At 36.4% G+C, this 16,776-nt stretch overlaps 2 protein-coding genes across 2 annotated transcripts; both read right to left on the bottom strand.

Moving 5' to 3' along the window:
* Positions 1-402: 402 nt before the first annotated feature.
* Positions 403-12,672, bottom strand: LOC145912526 (NPC intracellular cholesterol transporter 1-like). Its single transcript, XM_083000021.1, has 27 exons — positions 11,883-12,672; positions 11,421-11,592; positions 11,163-11,351; positions 10,860-11,038; positions 10,654-10,792; positions 10,089-10,235; positions 9,881-10,019; positions 9,591-9,730; positions 9,382-9,523; positions 9,151-9,283; positions 8,737-8,963; positions 8,361-8,564; positions 7,888-8,092; positions 7,343-7,527; positions 6,811-6,923; positions 6,313-6,437; positions 5,721-5,874; positions 5,278-5,389; positions 4,830-4,982; positions 4,349-4,472; positions 3,850-3,983; positions 3,507-3,571; positions 3,094-3,282; positions 2,569-2,738; positions 1,909-2,022; positions 1,456-1,618; positions 403-1,154 (listed from the first exon to the last, which is right to left on the bottom strand). Exons 1-27 carry the CDS (start codon positions 11,934-11,936, stop codon positions 973-975), a joined length of 4,053 nt encoding a protein of 1,350 aa, XP_082856147.1. The 5' UTR covers positions 11,937-12,672; the 3' UTR covers positions 403-972.
* Positions 12,673-13,673: 1,001 nt separating this feature from the next.
* Positions 13,674-16,524, bottom strand: LOC145911703 (NPC intracellular cholesterol transporter 1-like). Its single transcript, XM_082999119.1, has 6 exons — positions 15,751-16,524; positions 15,564-15,637; positions 15,330-15,462; positions 14,938-15,164; positions 14,524-14,721; positions 13,674-14,171 (listed from the first exon to the last, which is right to left on the bottom strand). Exons 1-6 carry the CDS (start codon positions 15,799-15,801, stop codon positions 14,045-14,047), a joined length of 810 nt encoding a protein of 269 aa, XP_082855245.1. The 5' UTR covers positions 15,802-16,524; the 3' UTR covers positions 13,674-14,044.
* Positions 16,525-16,776: the final 252 nt, after the last annotated feature.

A 16,776-nucleotide genomic window follows, 5' to 3' on the forward strand; every position in this document is an offset into this window, starting at 1 on the left:
AAGCTCGCTTGAAGGAGCAACGAGAAATCGAAATGATTCGAACCTCCAATCAACTTCACTTTCAGCAGCTCAAGCACGGTGACGTCACACGGAAACTGGCTGAAACTCGTTTGAGCGAGTTAAGATTGAAAAACAAGCTGAAGTGGAAACGACTTGAAATAAATTAGACAATTGTTTCATCGGCACAGTGACGTCGACATTCATGACTTTGTATTGATCGCATATTGTAGCACTTTCTTGTTTTATCAAATAAACAATTTGTGACGTAATAGCGTTTGTACGATTTTGTCCGGATGACCGAACAGCGATAATTTGTTTTTTAGCCGCACTGGACTGTCTTAAAAATGTCTTACACCACCGCGCAAACTGATCATACCACAAACATCGCAAAATTTTTCTACACTATTCTTTATTGGACGTTAGAACAAAACACAGACGAAGAAGCGAAGGTACAACAGGCAACAAGGGTTTAAATACGCACACGTGCGTAACGTACATCTACACAAGTCACAGTTCAATTTACTGTATTTTGTTATGCAAGGTCGACACGAGGGGCCGAACAATGTAGTTGGAAGCAAATTTACTAATTTTCAAATATTTTTACGCAGCACGCTTCAACGGCAAGAACACAACATTTTTGTCTGTAAAATGTCCGTGGGCTTGAAGGGGAAAACACCGGATCGTTTAATGTAAAAGATAAAGCAACTTAATGATAATGAAAAATAGGGAATAGACATGGGTTTAATTTGTGGATTGGCCAACAGTCAAGTAAATCTGAAAAAATGAAATATTTTCGTTGTGGCGTCCAATTACGGACAAAAATGAGCACTGACGTTGTTGCAGCGTCATAAGGGTGCTGAAACGGAGCGAAAAACCGCAATCAACGGCTTTTCAGTGAGAAGCAAAGGTTAAAAACAAAAGCGCGTGACAGGCTGGGATACGAAGGTAGATGGTTAAGTGCGAAGTTTCGACTCAAGCGATTAAAGCGTTGACCGTATGCTGATTCTCCCCCCGTCTCATGTCCATTCCCTGAGGGTGGTCCTCGTCTCCCAAACTATGCAAAATCTTGCGCCGATCACTGGGATATTCGTCCACGCTTTCTTCTTGCAACTGGGAGTGTTTAAACGCGGCGGCGGAAGGACGGCGTTTTGGACCTGAACGTCATAGGGAATTCGGTTAGTTGTATTCTGGTTGTCTCATATATAGTACAGGTCACAGTTTTTAATCGCTTTCTCGTACACTGTATGGTTTCAGTGCCGGCTGTCCGTGCTCGCTTCATATTATAAGTTCAATAAACACACTCAACAAACGAACTGCATGATAAACAGAATAAAATTCGTTTCAGGAAAATACATGTAAGCGTGTAACCCTGTAATAAATATGTGGCGGTGGTTTGTGTGTTCAAAAAATCAATTAGGAGAAAAACATCCAGTTCTTGTTGAATGATTTACTTACCGATATAACTCAGCAACACTGGAAGGAAAATGAGGCCGTGAGTTGCTCCTAGCAACACGATGCATAGATACATGCGGAAGTAAAATATTTTAAATATCTGTGAAGTGCTGAAGGCAAGAACGCTGATTCCGACGAATTTGGTCAATGTGATTCCACTGAATACCTGAAATGAATATGAGCTCATAGTCAAGTGTGCTGACATAAGGCCATACCATAAATAGCTGTAAGAATTTTAAACGATGATTTTAAATTCAGCGAAGAGTAGCGGATATTCAAACAAACTGCGTTTGCATTGTTGTACTCAATAATTGATTGCAAAATAGTGGTTTCGCGTTCGTTGTTTTTCTTAAAGTTAATTTGTACCGAAGCAAAAAATTGACCTTGAGCAAAAAAACGTTTAATATTGCTACTTGCACCCATAAATGAAGCTGAAACAAAAACATCACAACTTACCGAACTGCCCATCTCAGCCAGTGCCTGTTCAGCACGACCGACCCTTGTCAATCGTTGGCTCATTGCAAACGCTCGCACAATGTGGGCACAGAATTCAACCGAAATACCGATTGCCTGTAAGGTAAAGAGACACTGTGTACAAATTTACCAAATAGATTCCAAAAGTCCCCCGAAAAAACACAGAGCCTGGTAGTGAAAGACCATTAAAAATCAGGCCATGCTGCCTCTAGCTTTGATCAGTGGTTTAAAACACGAAGTTAAACAAATATTCCGCCCATTGCGCAACTAAACAAAGTGGGGTGATCGGAATGGGAAAGTGGTTGTAACAAGACATGTTGCAACTCTGAAAATGGGAACGCGCTGGTGGATCAACTTGTCACAGATCGTTTACAAGGTAAGCATTTACGTCACACAGTATTCTATTTGTGCAACCCACGCGTTTTTGCAGCCTCCAGCCCACACAAACCAGCCACGCGTGTGTTATGAGACATTTCTTTGAAATCAACCATGCGGATAACGCTTAGTCATTTACTCATGAGGAGTTGTACATTAAAAGCAACATCCACCATTGTGAATCAACATAGAAAATCATATTTTAACCAAGCACCAAGAACTTTACAATATAAATTACTCTGTATTGTGTTCTTCTAACGCGCTTACCATCACAAGATTGACGAGGGATACAGCGTTGAGGGGAATTTTCCACAGGAACATGATACCGAACATATCGAGCACGATCATAAGGATGGTGACGACAACGAGGAATGCGGAGACAAAGTCAAAACCCAGCATGAGGAAGACAACGATAAAGACGGCGGCGACTGAGATTCCTGAAAATTAGACATAATACTTCTATGTATGGATTACATACTGTCTATGAAATTGCTCTGGTAACGTTGATTTCTGCATGTCGCGTTGCACGTATACCGACATTAAATAAAGTCATGCGTATTCTACCAGGTTTACGGTGTAAAGTTGTACTTCATGCGTTTTAATTACAATCATAGATCGTCACAGTTGTGATTGGTTTTTAACAAAATTATACGAATATGTCATATTATTGTGTTATTAACATTACCACATTTTATGGCAAAAGGCTGTAGTTTAATTCTAAACACAAGGTCGCCTTATCTGAATAACGCAAAAAATGCTGTAAAAAATGAATTCAAATGATGCTGGACTTACCAAGGTTAAAGATGGTGTCGTGGACGATAGTGAGGTATTGTTCGTAAAATACGTAGAACACGGAGTACGGAAAGACGCTGGCCGACATGTTTTTTGATATTTGGTCAGCTATGCTGTTCGCATGTTTAAGGCAAGCGATAAATTCACTGGATGTGCTCGCTACCGTGTGGTAAGCCATGTAGTAAGTTGCTGCAAATATAATGAACCATTATAAATTGGGGGTTGTTTTTCACGCTGTCCAGAAATAAGATGTTTTATTTAAAGGGTCGTGTTCAGCGAATTTCTATAAGCTTACTTCAAAGTTAAAACCAAAACTTGCAGGAAACTTAAACACAAAACAGTACTGATTAAATTTTAGAGTATATATTTGTATCGGTGAGTGATATTAGGAAACACACAGCCACGTCACCCACCCCCGACTTGTTTGGGTTCTGGTTTTCCGAGAAGATTCACACCCGTATTATAAGCAGCATGACCTCTGTATAAATAAAAAGTCGTTGTATTAAATTTGAAAAGATTGCGAGTTCGGCAAGAAGGTTAAATATGCAGAACTGCAGTCTCAAGGTATTATTAGCAACTATTAGCGTGTATTGTATACAGGATTAGGTCTCTCTGGACTTAAAACGACGACTCTAATTACTACAATAAATTGTTTGACACGAAGGGATGTAAGCGTTAAAATTGCTTGGTCAAAACCTTTCCGATCTACACACAAAAAAAAAACACAAGAGGCAACTTATACACATAGTAACTAACCCCTTGCCACAGTGGGTATTGGGATTGTCTGATAAGAACCAAGGCAAAAATTCCATAAATTCCTCTGGGTTCGGACGAGAAGAGTTCATCGCCTCGCTGGAGTTCCTGCATGGCATACACCTGCTATCCACAACCTGAAGTAATAACATGGTCGTTATGCGGGTTGTAAACACATCAGGAGTAAATAATTTAACCTCTGGTTCAACAACGAGTTCAAAACGCAGGTTACGGCAATGCTGAAAACGCCGTGCATAAAAGGATAGCATACATATGACAAAGTGACAATAATGCATCTTGCCATCTAAAATCTGGCCGCTTTTAATTAATGAGAAACTTTCGTGATAAATATATTTCGCTACAAAGCATCTTCAGTGTCTTATTCAAATAGAATCAAACTTTTTAATTATAGGAATGGAAATGACAAAATAAGCGAAAACAATGGATAAACTTGCGTGGACAAATGAGGCGAATCTGCTTTAAAACAAACTAATGCGCTTACCGTTGCGTTGCAGAAGGTTTTTTTGTGTGGACCGTTTTCGATGAATCGACAACATGAAGATTGTGGTTTGAGCCAATCGTAATAATCGTCGATCCACGACGATGCTGAGTAAGCGATGCGGGAACTACAGGAAAACACAAATCACGTGATCAAAAAACAGGCGATGTTGGACCAAAGGTCGTTCGCTATACGAGATGTTAATGAGCTTGTTTGTCAAGTTTGGTGCAAACCATACACTGGTGCCACAACAGTTTCACAATAAAATGTAAATAAAATGCTTGGGAAATTTCCACTACTTTGGATCAAAATAATACCGCACACAATGACTTGTTTAAAAATGTTTAAATAGAGTATGTAAATTACGAGTGTGATATAATTGAGAATCACAACAAAGAATACAATTAACCCGCTTTGCATTTGGAATGAATCACAGTTAATCAGTGGTTGATTAAAAAAGATTGAAACAAACAATAAAACATACTAGTTGGGCATCTTTGACATGTAGGAGATTTGTTCGATCAGCGAGTCGTTGTTGCAACCAATTCCACCACAGACTTGGTCAGCACCGGGTGGAGTTGTGTAATCCTGACCTTCCTCTACCACGAAATACACGGGAGCACCAACAGATAAGTACCTGTATGTAAAACGTTTAAGTTCAGACATCAACTCAAGATAGTGTGTTGCCGTAGCGCAATGTTTTTTTGAGCCTATGTTAAGCTTTGTAATTAAAAAAAGTACAGCGACGGAAAGCGCAGTTATCAGTTCTGGTTAAATAACAAAGAATTTCCCAAACTGTAGAAATTCATTATCATCGCCACCATCACGTGACGAACTTTTATACTGTCATGTGACTGGGCAACAGAAAGTACTGCGAACGCGAAGCTTTTATAAACCACAGTTGCCTTTCAATGATAATCAACATAACTGACCGCTTTATTCCGTCGAAATAATCCAACACATATGAATCGCTGGGCATGGACAGAGATTGATCCAAACCTATTTCCACTTTGTGTAGCACAGCACCACTGAAGCACACTCCAGCTAGAAGGAAAAACGAGGATTTGATTAAGTGGCGATCCAAATTAAAGTTACATTTATATGGTTTGGTAACAGGGATTTCGGGAAACTTTTCTTTACGTTTGAAAAACATTGGGAACAAAGGTTCAACAAATTTCATTCCCTCACATTTGATTTTTAACGTAAGTAGGACACTCATAATAATACATCTTAGGAATAATATTATAGTGCAACGTGACTTTTGTTCTTAGCACGCAACATATGTTGGTTTAGTTCAGTGTCGTCGTAACACAAACCCATAGCGAAAGTAAATTAAAAAAGGGGCACAAAATTTCGGTATGTCGTGATTACTTACCAACAAACACGCAAACAGCGATCGGCCGGAATACAGGAGAGAGAACCAAGGGAGCGAAGTAGTTTTTCACAAGCGAGTACAGGATGCCATCGTTTTCGGTTTCTTCTTGCGTCTTATCTCCAAAACAACACATACAGTCGTACCTGTTTGCATTCTGAAACAAAAATCAGGGAATTATTCGATGTACGTGAGGACGAAGGGTGTTACAACGCCCTATGCTGTACAGCATTTATAAACCGACAGTGATAAAAGAATGAAAAAATTATAACACCAACACCACTTTTACTACGGACTATCAACAATTGAATATTAACGGATATAACACAGATATGATAGATGCATATCCATGCATAATATATGGATTGCTCGGAAAACAGTAATTAATTTTTGCAAGCAGTAACATGACAGATAACGTAAATCGCCAGCCAAGCTGTTTTTAGCATCGAGCTGTCAAAACCACGGCCAATCACGAGCATCGTTACTCATTCCAGCTAAGTTCTTTGTCTAAGCTGGCAATTAAATTCGCTCCCACGAAGCCAAAGATAAAGGAACAGCGGGAGACGCGAGGAGAAACAAGCGCCAAACAACTTACTCTGCGCCTGCTATCCAGCGACAAAATTGCCACGAAACATGTGATCTGAAGGAGGAAGTCGCAGAAAACTGCAAGACCCGCAAACATGGAGAAAGTTTTCACGGCTGGCATGGTCGAAAGTCCACCTGGCAGGAAGACAAAATCGGGTTTGGAGTTACAAACATTCATGAGTTGAATATCGTGCTTTGATTCCCGCCTGAAGCTGTGTCTGATTGGCGTTACGGATATTTGGGCAATTAAACGAAGTTTATGCATCACTAGGCATGTTGTTTGCTGATGCTTACATTAAAAAAAACACCTGCATTAATCCATGGTCAAAATTTCACAGACAAATGTGTTTTGCAAAAATTATTGCATAATCTATGGGCACTGAAAGATATACAAATGCTTCTTTCAAAATTTAGTTGTTTTGAAAATTTAACACTTACAATAAATAGGAACATTTATTGAGGGCAAACTATTAAATTGAAAAGCCTTAAGTATGGTTAAAATCCTCACCTAAGAAGAAGGCAATGGTTTCTGAGAGTGAGGACATAAACATGCTTGGTGCAACTTCACCCAAAATCCTTCCCAATTGTTCTTCACGAGTCTCGTTTTTGTCACGTTCATCTCTGCAAAAAGGACACAAAATTATTCCATTTTCCAAATTGTGCATTACATATCATTGTATTTGTGATGCTAGGTGATTAGTCAAGTTAATAACATATTGGCATATATATAAATTTTTGTCAAAAGTTTTTTTTTTTCAACGCAACACTGTCGTGCAAGTTTAGTACTGGAAACATCAGTATTCTGTGGAACAAAATGTTAATGCACTTTGTATTGTTTAACCTATCATGCCTCTTGACACTGCCCAGTCTGACTGAACAAACCATCATACACGACACAAAGGCCAAAGTTCATGTGGCTGCAACAGGGCTGTAACTTGTTACAATGCCAAAAGTGTTACATAAGGAAGTTTTTTGGTTAATTTAAAAAGCTGAAAATGGTTTGGGAATTAAAATATTGCACTGAAAATATTTTTGCTTACCTTTGATAATGTTGCACCAGAATAAAGATATTATCCACACCAACAGCAAGTGTAAGAAAAGGAACCACCTCAACAATAATGAGGGTCATTGGCACACCACAGTAACTGAAAATTCCCAGTGACATGGCAACCGAACAAAGTACAATGAGAACTCCAGATAAACCCACAACAAGTTGACCATCAATCTACATAAATACAACATTTGTGTCCATAAGTAACAAGTTAGATTTTAATTGAACACATTTGTTTTTAGTGTAAACATGGCTTGAAACCTAATAGGAGTTACAAAGACAACATTTTTAACTCGGCAGTTTAGTTTAAAAAAAGCTCAAACAGTTTGGAAAGAAAAATGTATGTGCAGCATTGCTGCTGGAACAGACCGAGACAGTTAATGGTGTAAGTGTTTGCCGAAAAGATTCACAAACATTTCAATGCAAATATAAAAGTTCATTATAGGTTATTTATGCAGTAACCTTGTTGACACTATTACACAACAGACTAAATTTTAACCCTGAAGAGGAAGTGTGTTACAAACAACAAGTTACCATGATTCGACTCAAGCTGCAATTTCCCAATTTGCCCAGAGCGATTGCAACATAAGCAAACATGATGAGATATGATGTTAGGATTGTCATGATGTCGGCTCCAGATTCTCGATTAATTTCGTCTTCGATTGAACGCTCAGCAGAAAAGCTCACAGAAAGGTTGGTGTCCAATCGCTTGCTGTAGTTTTTCATGTGTTCGATGTACCTTAAAAAGCAATAAAATTGAATTTTGTGTATTACAGTCAAGCCATCTTGGGGTTTCAAAGCACATTTAAATGTTACTAAATGAAAACCATCATTAATTGTTTTCAATACAAAAACAGGACATCCTTTTTTATAACAAGTGCTTGTCATGATCTCATTAATTGTCTATTTCACAAATGCCATTTTGTACTACAATTATTTCTGAAATAGAAGCAGAACAATATCTTTATTATCATCTGTCACTTAAAATGCTCCAAATAAACACTTACTTCAATTCCCATGCCAAAGCCTTTTCCAGATCCTCTGACTTGTTGTGATAATTTGTGACAGGAATTGTGATAACAGCAGCAGTTGCATTTATATAATTATTGCCATCATAATTTCCCAGTGCCACCCATGGAAAGACTGGCCCCCCATATGTTCCAAGACATGAAAGGTGAAGCTTTGTGGCATCATCGATGGAAGCTGGGCCACTGGGAAACAAAGGAGTATTCTATTTTCTATCAAAGAAATTTGTAGGTATGGCCTCTATGCATAAAAAAAATTTTTTTCCAGAAAGATTTTGCATACATATTTATTATGTAGGTCATTATTATCACATAATAATATATATAAAGTTACTTTAAATTTTTTTTTTAGTTTTACCTTGTACAAGCCATCAGGTGATCGTGGTAGTCGGCATACACAAAAAAACCATCAGTTGAAACTTTGTTAAGTGTGTCCAAGTCATTTTGGAAATAGTTCAGAACAGACATAATGGTACAATTATTGTTGTAAGGTGCCAAAGGTTTCACGCAAATATCCTGGAGGGTCACATTCTGTCCATTGTATTCTGCATTTATTGCTTCCACTTCAAGTTGCAGTGCCAACATCTAGTTTTTGAGCAAGGTTGTATTTAGGACTGAGTATAGCATATTTTCTTAAAATGCATTTCAAAAAACTGTGGCTAGCATATCGTAAGTTGTTGAACCATCAAGAGTGATTACTAAGCATCACATTAAAGCGGACTTCCCACAGGACTACAACATGCGAGTCTTACTGACAAAAACATGATCTCACCTCAGTCAAAACATCCTTTTGAAGGATTGGGCCAAAAGGAACATGCTGCTGGTCTGCTGGATCAGTGCTATCAGTGTAAGGATCATATATTGATCTCTTGCTGAATGGAGCAGTTATAATCAACTGCTCAGTTCTGAAACAACAAATAAATATGGAAACATTTCTCAAAACATATACAGCAGTTTTATTGAAGTACTTTGCAGCATTAATTTGTCTGAACAACATGCTTACCTATAAAATGGGCCGAAGTGTGTGTCATAGTATTCCTTTCGAATGCGAGCTTGACTGGTAGGTGCTGACCACAACTCCACAGGATCAGTGGTGACTGTCATAAATTTCAGGCCAGCAGATGCAACCGCAACCAAAATCACTCCTACCATATACAATTTAGGCATTAATTTATAGAAAAGGGGCTTAAATGAATGGTTGTAACAACGAACCGCATAATAATGTGGTCATAGGGTATTTTGCACATATTGTGCCCAAAGAAGTGAATGTTCGCTGCAGCAGAAGTTCAAGTTTTAATCCCAGTTTTTCAAGCATTCCAATGTCATCAAGGTTTTCAAGGGGCTTTACAATCCTAAAAAAAAATTTTCCCTTTACAGACTGACAAACTTTTACATTGATTTAGAGAAATAAAACAGAAAAATGGCAAATATTAAGATGAATTTTAATGCAGTGATGCACAATAACAAATTAAGCAACATTTCATTACAGTTAAAAGTGTTACCCATTTGAACGCAGCCCAAGGTCGTCATCCTGTGCACTAATGGAGTTTTCCTCCACCACAGAGCAGCAAGTTTCATCCATTTGTGAGTAAGATTTGCTTCCACAACATTTTGTGACATACGCAATGATCACAGTGGTAACTGAACAAAATTAAGATTATTTTCACAACATATCATACTGAGCACAATGGTATACATGTTTTTACATACTAAAAAGAGCAAAGAAGCCAGCATACACACAAAGCATAACAACATAGTAGCCATCTATCCCAAATATTGTCCATTTTGGCACTGGTTGAGGTGGTGTAGGTGGTGGACCCGAACAGGAGCCAGGACAATCATTGCAACTGCATGGACCTTAATACATAGTTTGCCTTTAACCTTACATTTTAATAATAAGAAAGATAGTTTTTTAAATGCATATTAAAAAAATGATTCTAATGTTAGCAACCGGCAAACTGCAAGAAAGTTACGTTGGCACAATACCAAAACAATGCAGCACTGCAAATAAACCTTCGGCACCTATTGCCAATAAGTGAAGGGTAATTGGCAATCACAGAACAATATGGATCAAAGTTCAGTTTGAAAACAACGCTGTTGTTGTAAGGGCAAAAAGGAAATAAATTGGCAAAAACTCTTTTAGAAAACCTAGTTTTTTTGTAAGTTACAACCAGAGCAAATCCAATTAGCTGTGAAAAAAAACTTTATACATGCACAGCAGTTGTTCTCTAATATTTTGTGGGGCTTGGTCTTGCAACAAAAAAAACAAACCTACCTTCTCCAGTGACGGCACATGCCTGGTCACATCTGGTTGTAGAGTAATTCATTCCCTTGCCAGGCCCATCAACAAAAAGAGCATTAATTTGAAATGGTGCAAGACCATTGTTGATGTCATTCATATAAGAGATCCATTTCTGGTTTATAGAAGACGGTATAAAAATCAACAATAGAAACTGTCACTACAAATGCAATAATACACACATGTGCAGTGCACTTGTCAGCATACGGACCACACAGCAATTTTATTGCTGGGGCATTTGTTGAAGGGCTTGTGACATGCACACATGAGTTAAACATGGAGTAAGCGAAGTCATTGTTGATTGTGTAGTTGAGAATTTTTACATACGTTCTGTTGTTGAAACTGTAAATTCCTGCAGAAGCTGAAAGAAACCTTTTTTTTTAGACTTTTTTGCCCAAACACATACATTGTATATGCCATCAAAATATAAAAATATATTTTTTTTTTGATAAAAAGTAAGAGAGAAAAAACAGCCACAGTCTTACATGTATTTTCTCTTTCAAAAGCATAAGTAAATGTGCTCTGATCAGGACTGCATGTCATTTCGCAGTAAAGTGCTACAAAGTTCCTGTAGCAACTTGGACACCTTGACAAATATTGAAAGGGCAACTGTAGGTTGGTTTTCAAAGTTTTTAGCTGGTTTATGCTGCAGCAAGTTTTGGTGTCCTTGGGGCCTAATAGAAAAACAAGATTAGTCGCTGGACTTCTAATATTATGTATGAATGCTGGTAACTATTAATGACCTTTATACATATAAGGACATATTTCTTGTAACAGTTGTAGCCCCTCCTTCTCCAACAAAGGTACGGATTTATTGTTGTAAAAGCAGTTTAAATTCTTTCCATTTGCGGTGTTGTTGGCACACTCATCATACATCATACAGTAACCCGGTTTGCGAATCAAGTCTGCATTGACCTGCAGCCAAAATATATCAGGTAAACACACTTTGTTGCTAATCAAATTACCAAAGCTACGTCTACATAATAGACACAGAGTCCAAAGGGCAACAGTAGACCTGTGTGTACACAAGTGTTTAATGGGTCTTAAAAACTAGATCAAGACTTGTTTGTATGTCAAGTGAGGGCCAGTACAAACTACAAACACCAAATGTGAAATTAATTTATATTTGAAGGTGTTATAAAAGTACTAGAATATATCATGTATCACTATTATACATTAAACCACATATACACGAATATACTTACAATGCAAAACAGACTGCCAAGCAGCAGACCAGAAATGATGTATTTCCACATCATTATTTAAAATATCTTATTACACCCTGCAAAATACAGATAGTTATAGCCTATGTTAGATTTTTAGGCATGTCAAAGTTCTGAACAATTTTAAATAATTCAACTACATAAACTTTTATTTTCGTATCATTTTTTATGCTTATCACATGTTTTTAACAATAAGTAAAGTAAAAGTGAGAGCAAAAAGTGTCTGGCATTTCACACACAACGATATTTAAGGAATTTGCCTTGGGGCACTTGGTGCAACTCCACAGGTTGCTGGAGTCCAATTTAAACACAATATAAAGTATTACTCATCCAAAATAACCATGGCTTACATGACCAACAAACAAAAACAAATCATTTTTACTGCATTATCAACAAACATTGCTCAGACTTACAGACAAGAAATTAGCAACTACTTCTACTGGTATTGATTATCCCATCTGTCTTATTTAAACTGGGACAATTATGCCCAACAAACACAACAGCAACAAAAGCAAAACTTTTCAATTGTGGGTGATATTAGCATCTTTAAATGGCATAAATATCCATATTGGCACGGCAAGTTTAAATGGTAGGCCTAATAAAAGTGCGCTGCTCTTGGTTCATTCATACGTCTCTTTTTCCACTGCAAAGCATTCGACTTGTTCCGTTTCCATGTTCAATTAACAATCATTTTATCAACCTCACACATCATACTGATACTGCAATGAATGTCATAACATAGTGAGATTACAAACTCGATTCGTGATCTTTTTTCACGAACCGGTTGCTAACAATGCAACATTCCAAGCTGGTTACCGAGCGAGCAAGCGTCAGCCAGCCCGACACACCCATGACGTCATGCCTTACTACGATCACGCCACCCGATTTGAAGTTGTGAGAAATTGCTTCGTGAAATGTCAGCACTTGCGCCGCTAAAGAGCTGACGCAGAAATAACCAATTCAAGCGTAACCTGAAATGTGCCAATGGGTTTTATTCTTTGTTGTGACGAGGGTATATAATGAATCACTGGAAGTAGTTTGTGATCCTCTGTCTGTTTTGGGTTAAACATTTTTTTCCAAACACAAAATGTAATATTATAAAGCATAAACCCCCCGGAATGACACTTTTGGATTCGAGTATTCTTATGTCATCGCCTTTCTTAGCGCAAATATGTTAGCGAAACATATGGTGGCGAGAGGTGCACAGTAACCAACCCATGGTGAATGAAGTGAGAGGTAAAGCGTATGTTTTCGCTCTGCAAACCGATGATTGTGGCTCATATGTTTCCACCACTCGTTACGAAGCACAAAAATCTATTTTACTTGCACTTCGTTTCAAACAAAATTTTGTGTTCTCATTTTGATTTGCAATTTGTTTTTAAGTCCAATATCATTTTCAAATTAAATTGCATTGAAAAATGTGTTTTTAACTTCATTTCAATTTAATAATTTTTCAATAAAGTTGCCATCATTAAACAAATAAACAGCATAAAACACACTAAAATTGAATTGTTTATTTTATTTGCTTTTGTAATTTCATTTTCTACCACTGTGCATAACTGTCACATGAAGAAGCATTTTAATTAAATATAGACTATACATTCTGAGAATAAAAAGACTATAAAAATAAAAGGCAATGTTAACAACAGTATGGGCCAGTCTTGTTATTCTCACAATTACTGTCTGTCCATTACATATTATAATGTTTGTATGCAAAGTAAATGTCTTTTACAAAAACAGTAGACTAAAACACATATTATCAAAAAAGTGCTATCAAATTTAAAATAAAAATTGTATTTTAAAATGCAAATGACAATAAAAATGAACTCTATAATAAAATCATACATGCATTTTAAAATCAAAATACAATTAAAATGTACTCAAAGATACATTTAAAAATACAAATTAAAATATAAACAAAATGCATTTAATAATTAAACTAGATTTTGAAATTGAACATGAAACAAAAATAAAATCGAATTGCAATTTAAACTTAAAATTAAATGTTGTACAAAATCAGTATCCGATTAAACAAGACAGTTCATGAAAAATTTTCCAACAAATATTCTACGTCTGTGCAACACTATTAACACAGTGAATTTTTGTGCCATTGTCCAATACAAAAGTGAAACAAATAATAGTCATTAAATTATTGCCATGGGCACAGGCAGAAATTGGTCAATTTCATCCTTGGTCAAAGGCTGAGCAGAAAAGCTGACAGAAAGGTTGGTGTCCAATCGATTGCTGTATTTTTTCAGGTGTTCAATTAACCTAAAAAAATATATGGTTGAAGTTTTCAATTTCACAGCTGTGAAACCACAACAATTCAAATCATGTGTATATGGAGCAAAAAACAACTATGCAGATGATGTTATGCAACAATAATATACAAAAGAAATAAAATGAGATGGGCACCGATAAACCACAAAGCTTATCCTTTTTTAGCCGTGAGTTCAGCATTGTAAACATGCTGCATATAATTCAAAATACAAGCTCAATTATCTGGAATAAAAAACATGATGCTTATCACAAACCTTTAGCAATACAATAATTTCTGTGATACAATTTTTATGAAATGTACATTGTCTTTAGTTCACTGAAAATGTTCCAAATAGACACTTACTTCAATTCCCATGCAAAAGCCTTTTCCACATCTTCCAAATTGTTGTGATGAACAGGAATTGTGATAACAGCAGCAGTTGCATTTAGATAATTATTGCCGTCATAATTTCCCAGTGCCACCCATGGAAAGACTGGTCCCCCATATGTTCCAAGACATGATAGGTGCAGCTTTGTCGCATCATCGATGGAAGCTGGGCCACTGGGAAACAAGAGAGTATTCTATTTTTTATTCAAAAAAATTTGGGGTGCAAAGCAGTACTTTTTTAAAAAGCAATGTGGATTAAAAAAATTGTTTCAAAAAACTAATTTCTGTAAGAAGTTGTTTCCAAGAATAGAAATAGATTTTGATACTTTATTTATTATGTAAGTCACTATTACCACAAAGTGTATTTAAAAAAATACTTTCTAGTTTTACCTTGTACAAGCCATCAGGTGATCATGATAGTCGGCATACACAAAAAAACTATCAGATGAAACTTTGTTAAGTGTGTCCAAGTCATTTTGGAAATAGTTCAGAACAGACATAATGGTACAGTTATTGTTGTAAGGTGCCAGAGGTTTTACACAAATATCCTCGAGGGCCACACTCCGTCCATTGTATTCTGCATTTATTGCTCCCACTTCAAGTTGCAGTGCCAACATCTAATTTTTAAACAAGGTTGTATATGGGACTGATTATAGCATATTTCCTAAAATTGAATTTTAGAAAACTGTGAACCATTAAGAGTGATTACTAAGCATCACATTAAAGCGGACTTCCTACAGGAAGAAAACATGCGAGTCTTACTGACAAAAACATGATCTCACCTCAGTCAAAACATCCTTTTGAAGGATTGGGCCAAAAGGAACATGCTGCTGGTCTGCTGGATCAGTGCTATCAGTGTAAGGATCATAGATTGATCTCTTCCTAAATGGGGCTGTTATAATCAGCTGCTCAGTTCTAAAATAAATAACTGAGACTTGAGAATTTCTCTGACCATTTTTACAGCAGTTTAAAATCAAATACTGCATAGCATTAAGGTATCTAAACAAAACTCTTACCTGAAACTTGAGTTAAAGTGTTTGCCATAGTATTCTTTTTTAATGTGAGTTTGCTTGGCTTTCACAGAGGGGACCTTTATGTACAAAAAAGTTTAATAGAAATTAGGTGGAGGCAAAAACAAACAGCAAATAGTACTTGTGACAATACCAAAATATAACATACATTACAATACATAACAATACTTACAAAGCAAACAAGATCAGCAAACAACAGACCAGAAATGATGTATTTCCACATATTTATTTTTAAAATATTATTGTAAATATTTAAAAGATCTTATTACACACTACAGTTCAAATAGGGGTGTGATTACTTGTGTGAATTTTCTGTACAGTTTTATTAAATCTATCATATTAGGTTGTTGCACTTATTGCATTGTGATTTAGTAAAATAATTTACCTAAATAACATTGACTTGGACAACCAGATAAAAAAAAACTTTTTAGTTCATAATCAAATTTTCCATTTTGCTAAAATAATTTAAAAATAATAATGCCATATTCCATTTGGGAAAACTTGTTTACTGTCATCCTAATCAAAGGTTATTTTTATTTTTTGTAAATACTGTAACATTATCTAATTTAAATATTGCTAGCTCTTAATTTTATTTTCAATCTAATATAGAAAAGCTGATAATTTTAGTTGTCCAAATGTCGATTGTGGTGTGGACAACAAATTACCATTTCTAACAAAAAAAAAGCGTGACACATTTGTCATGTGCCACTGATACTATTTAATGGAAACCAAATTATCTATATGTACTGCTATAGACAGAAAAGAAATAATAGATTCTAATACTCATTGTTCCAACCGTCTTCGATTCGCAACAAAAACGAGTTCAACAATCTTCGATCTGCAACACGACGTGTTTACATACTGACGGCACAGTTCCGTTGTCATGTTAAATCAATGATTGCTAAGACAAGAAATCTTTTGTGTTCCAGTGTTGATCTACATCGGTAAAACTACAAAAAGGGTTACTGTTTTTTTATCGACAAAGTAAATTTTGCCGCATTATAAAGTCGATTCCCACATTTCTTTTTGGTTTTAAACAGACGTTCCATGATTCGGAAAATGCGCAAATACCGTTGTTCACTGAGAAGTTGTGAGAAAGAGAGAATTAGCAGCATTTATACGACTCAAAAAACAACAAAATTTTTTGATATAACTCGATTTTCGGACTCTGTTGCGGTAAAAAAGCGGCAAATGTGTT

The sequence above is a fragment of the Ascidia mentula genome, chromosome 8, assembly GCF_947561715.1.
Source record: "Ascidia mentula chromosome 8, kaAscMent1.1, whole genome shotgun sequence".
In the NCBI taxonomy this organism is placed as follows: domain Eukaryota; kingdom Metazoa; phylum Chordata; class Ascidiacea; order Phlebobranchia; family Ascidiidae; genus Ascidia; species Ascidia mentula.

Excerpts from the sequence above, each read along its gene's own strand:
- LOC145912526 (XM_083000021.1), bottom strand. The coding sequence starts at position 11,936 with ATGATGTGGAAATACATCATTTCTGGTCTGCTGCTTGGCAGTCTGTTT. Across the intron at positions 10,793-10,859 it reads CTGACAAGTGCACTGCACAT|AAATGGATCTCTTATATGAA; the intron begins GTGTGTATTATT and ends TCTATAAACCAG. Across the intron at positions 10,020-10,088 it reads TGGCTTCTTTGCTCTTTTTA|TTACCACTGTGATCATTGCG; the intron begins GTATGTAAAAAC and ends AATTTTGTTCAG.
- LOC145911703 (XM_082999119.1), bottom strand. The coding sequence starts at position 15,801 with ATGTGGAAATACATCATTTCTGGTCTGTTGTTTGCTGATCTTGTTTGC. Across the intron at positions 15,165-15,329 it reads AAAAGGATGTTTTGACTGAG|ATGTTGGCACTGCAACTTGA; the intron begins GTGAGATCATGT and ends TTTAAAAATTAG. Across the intron at positions 14,722-14,937 it reads CACCTGATGGCTTGTACAAG|TGGCCCAGCTTCCATCGATG; the intron begins GTAAAACTAGAA and ends CTTGTTTCCCAG.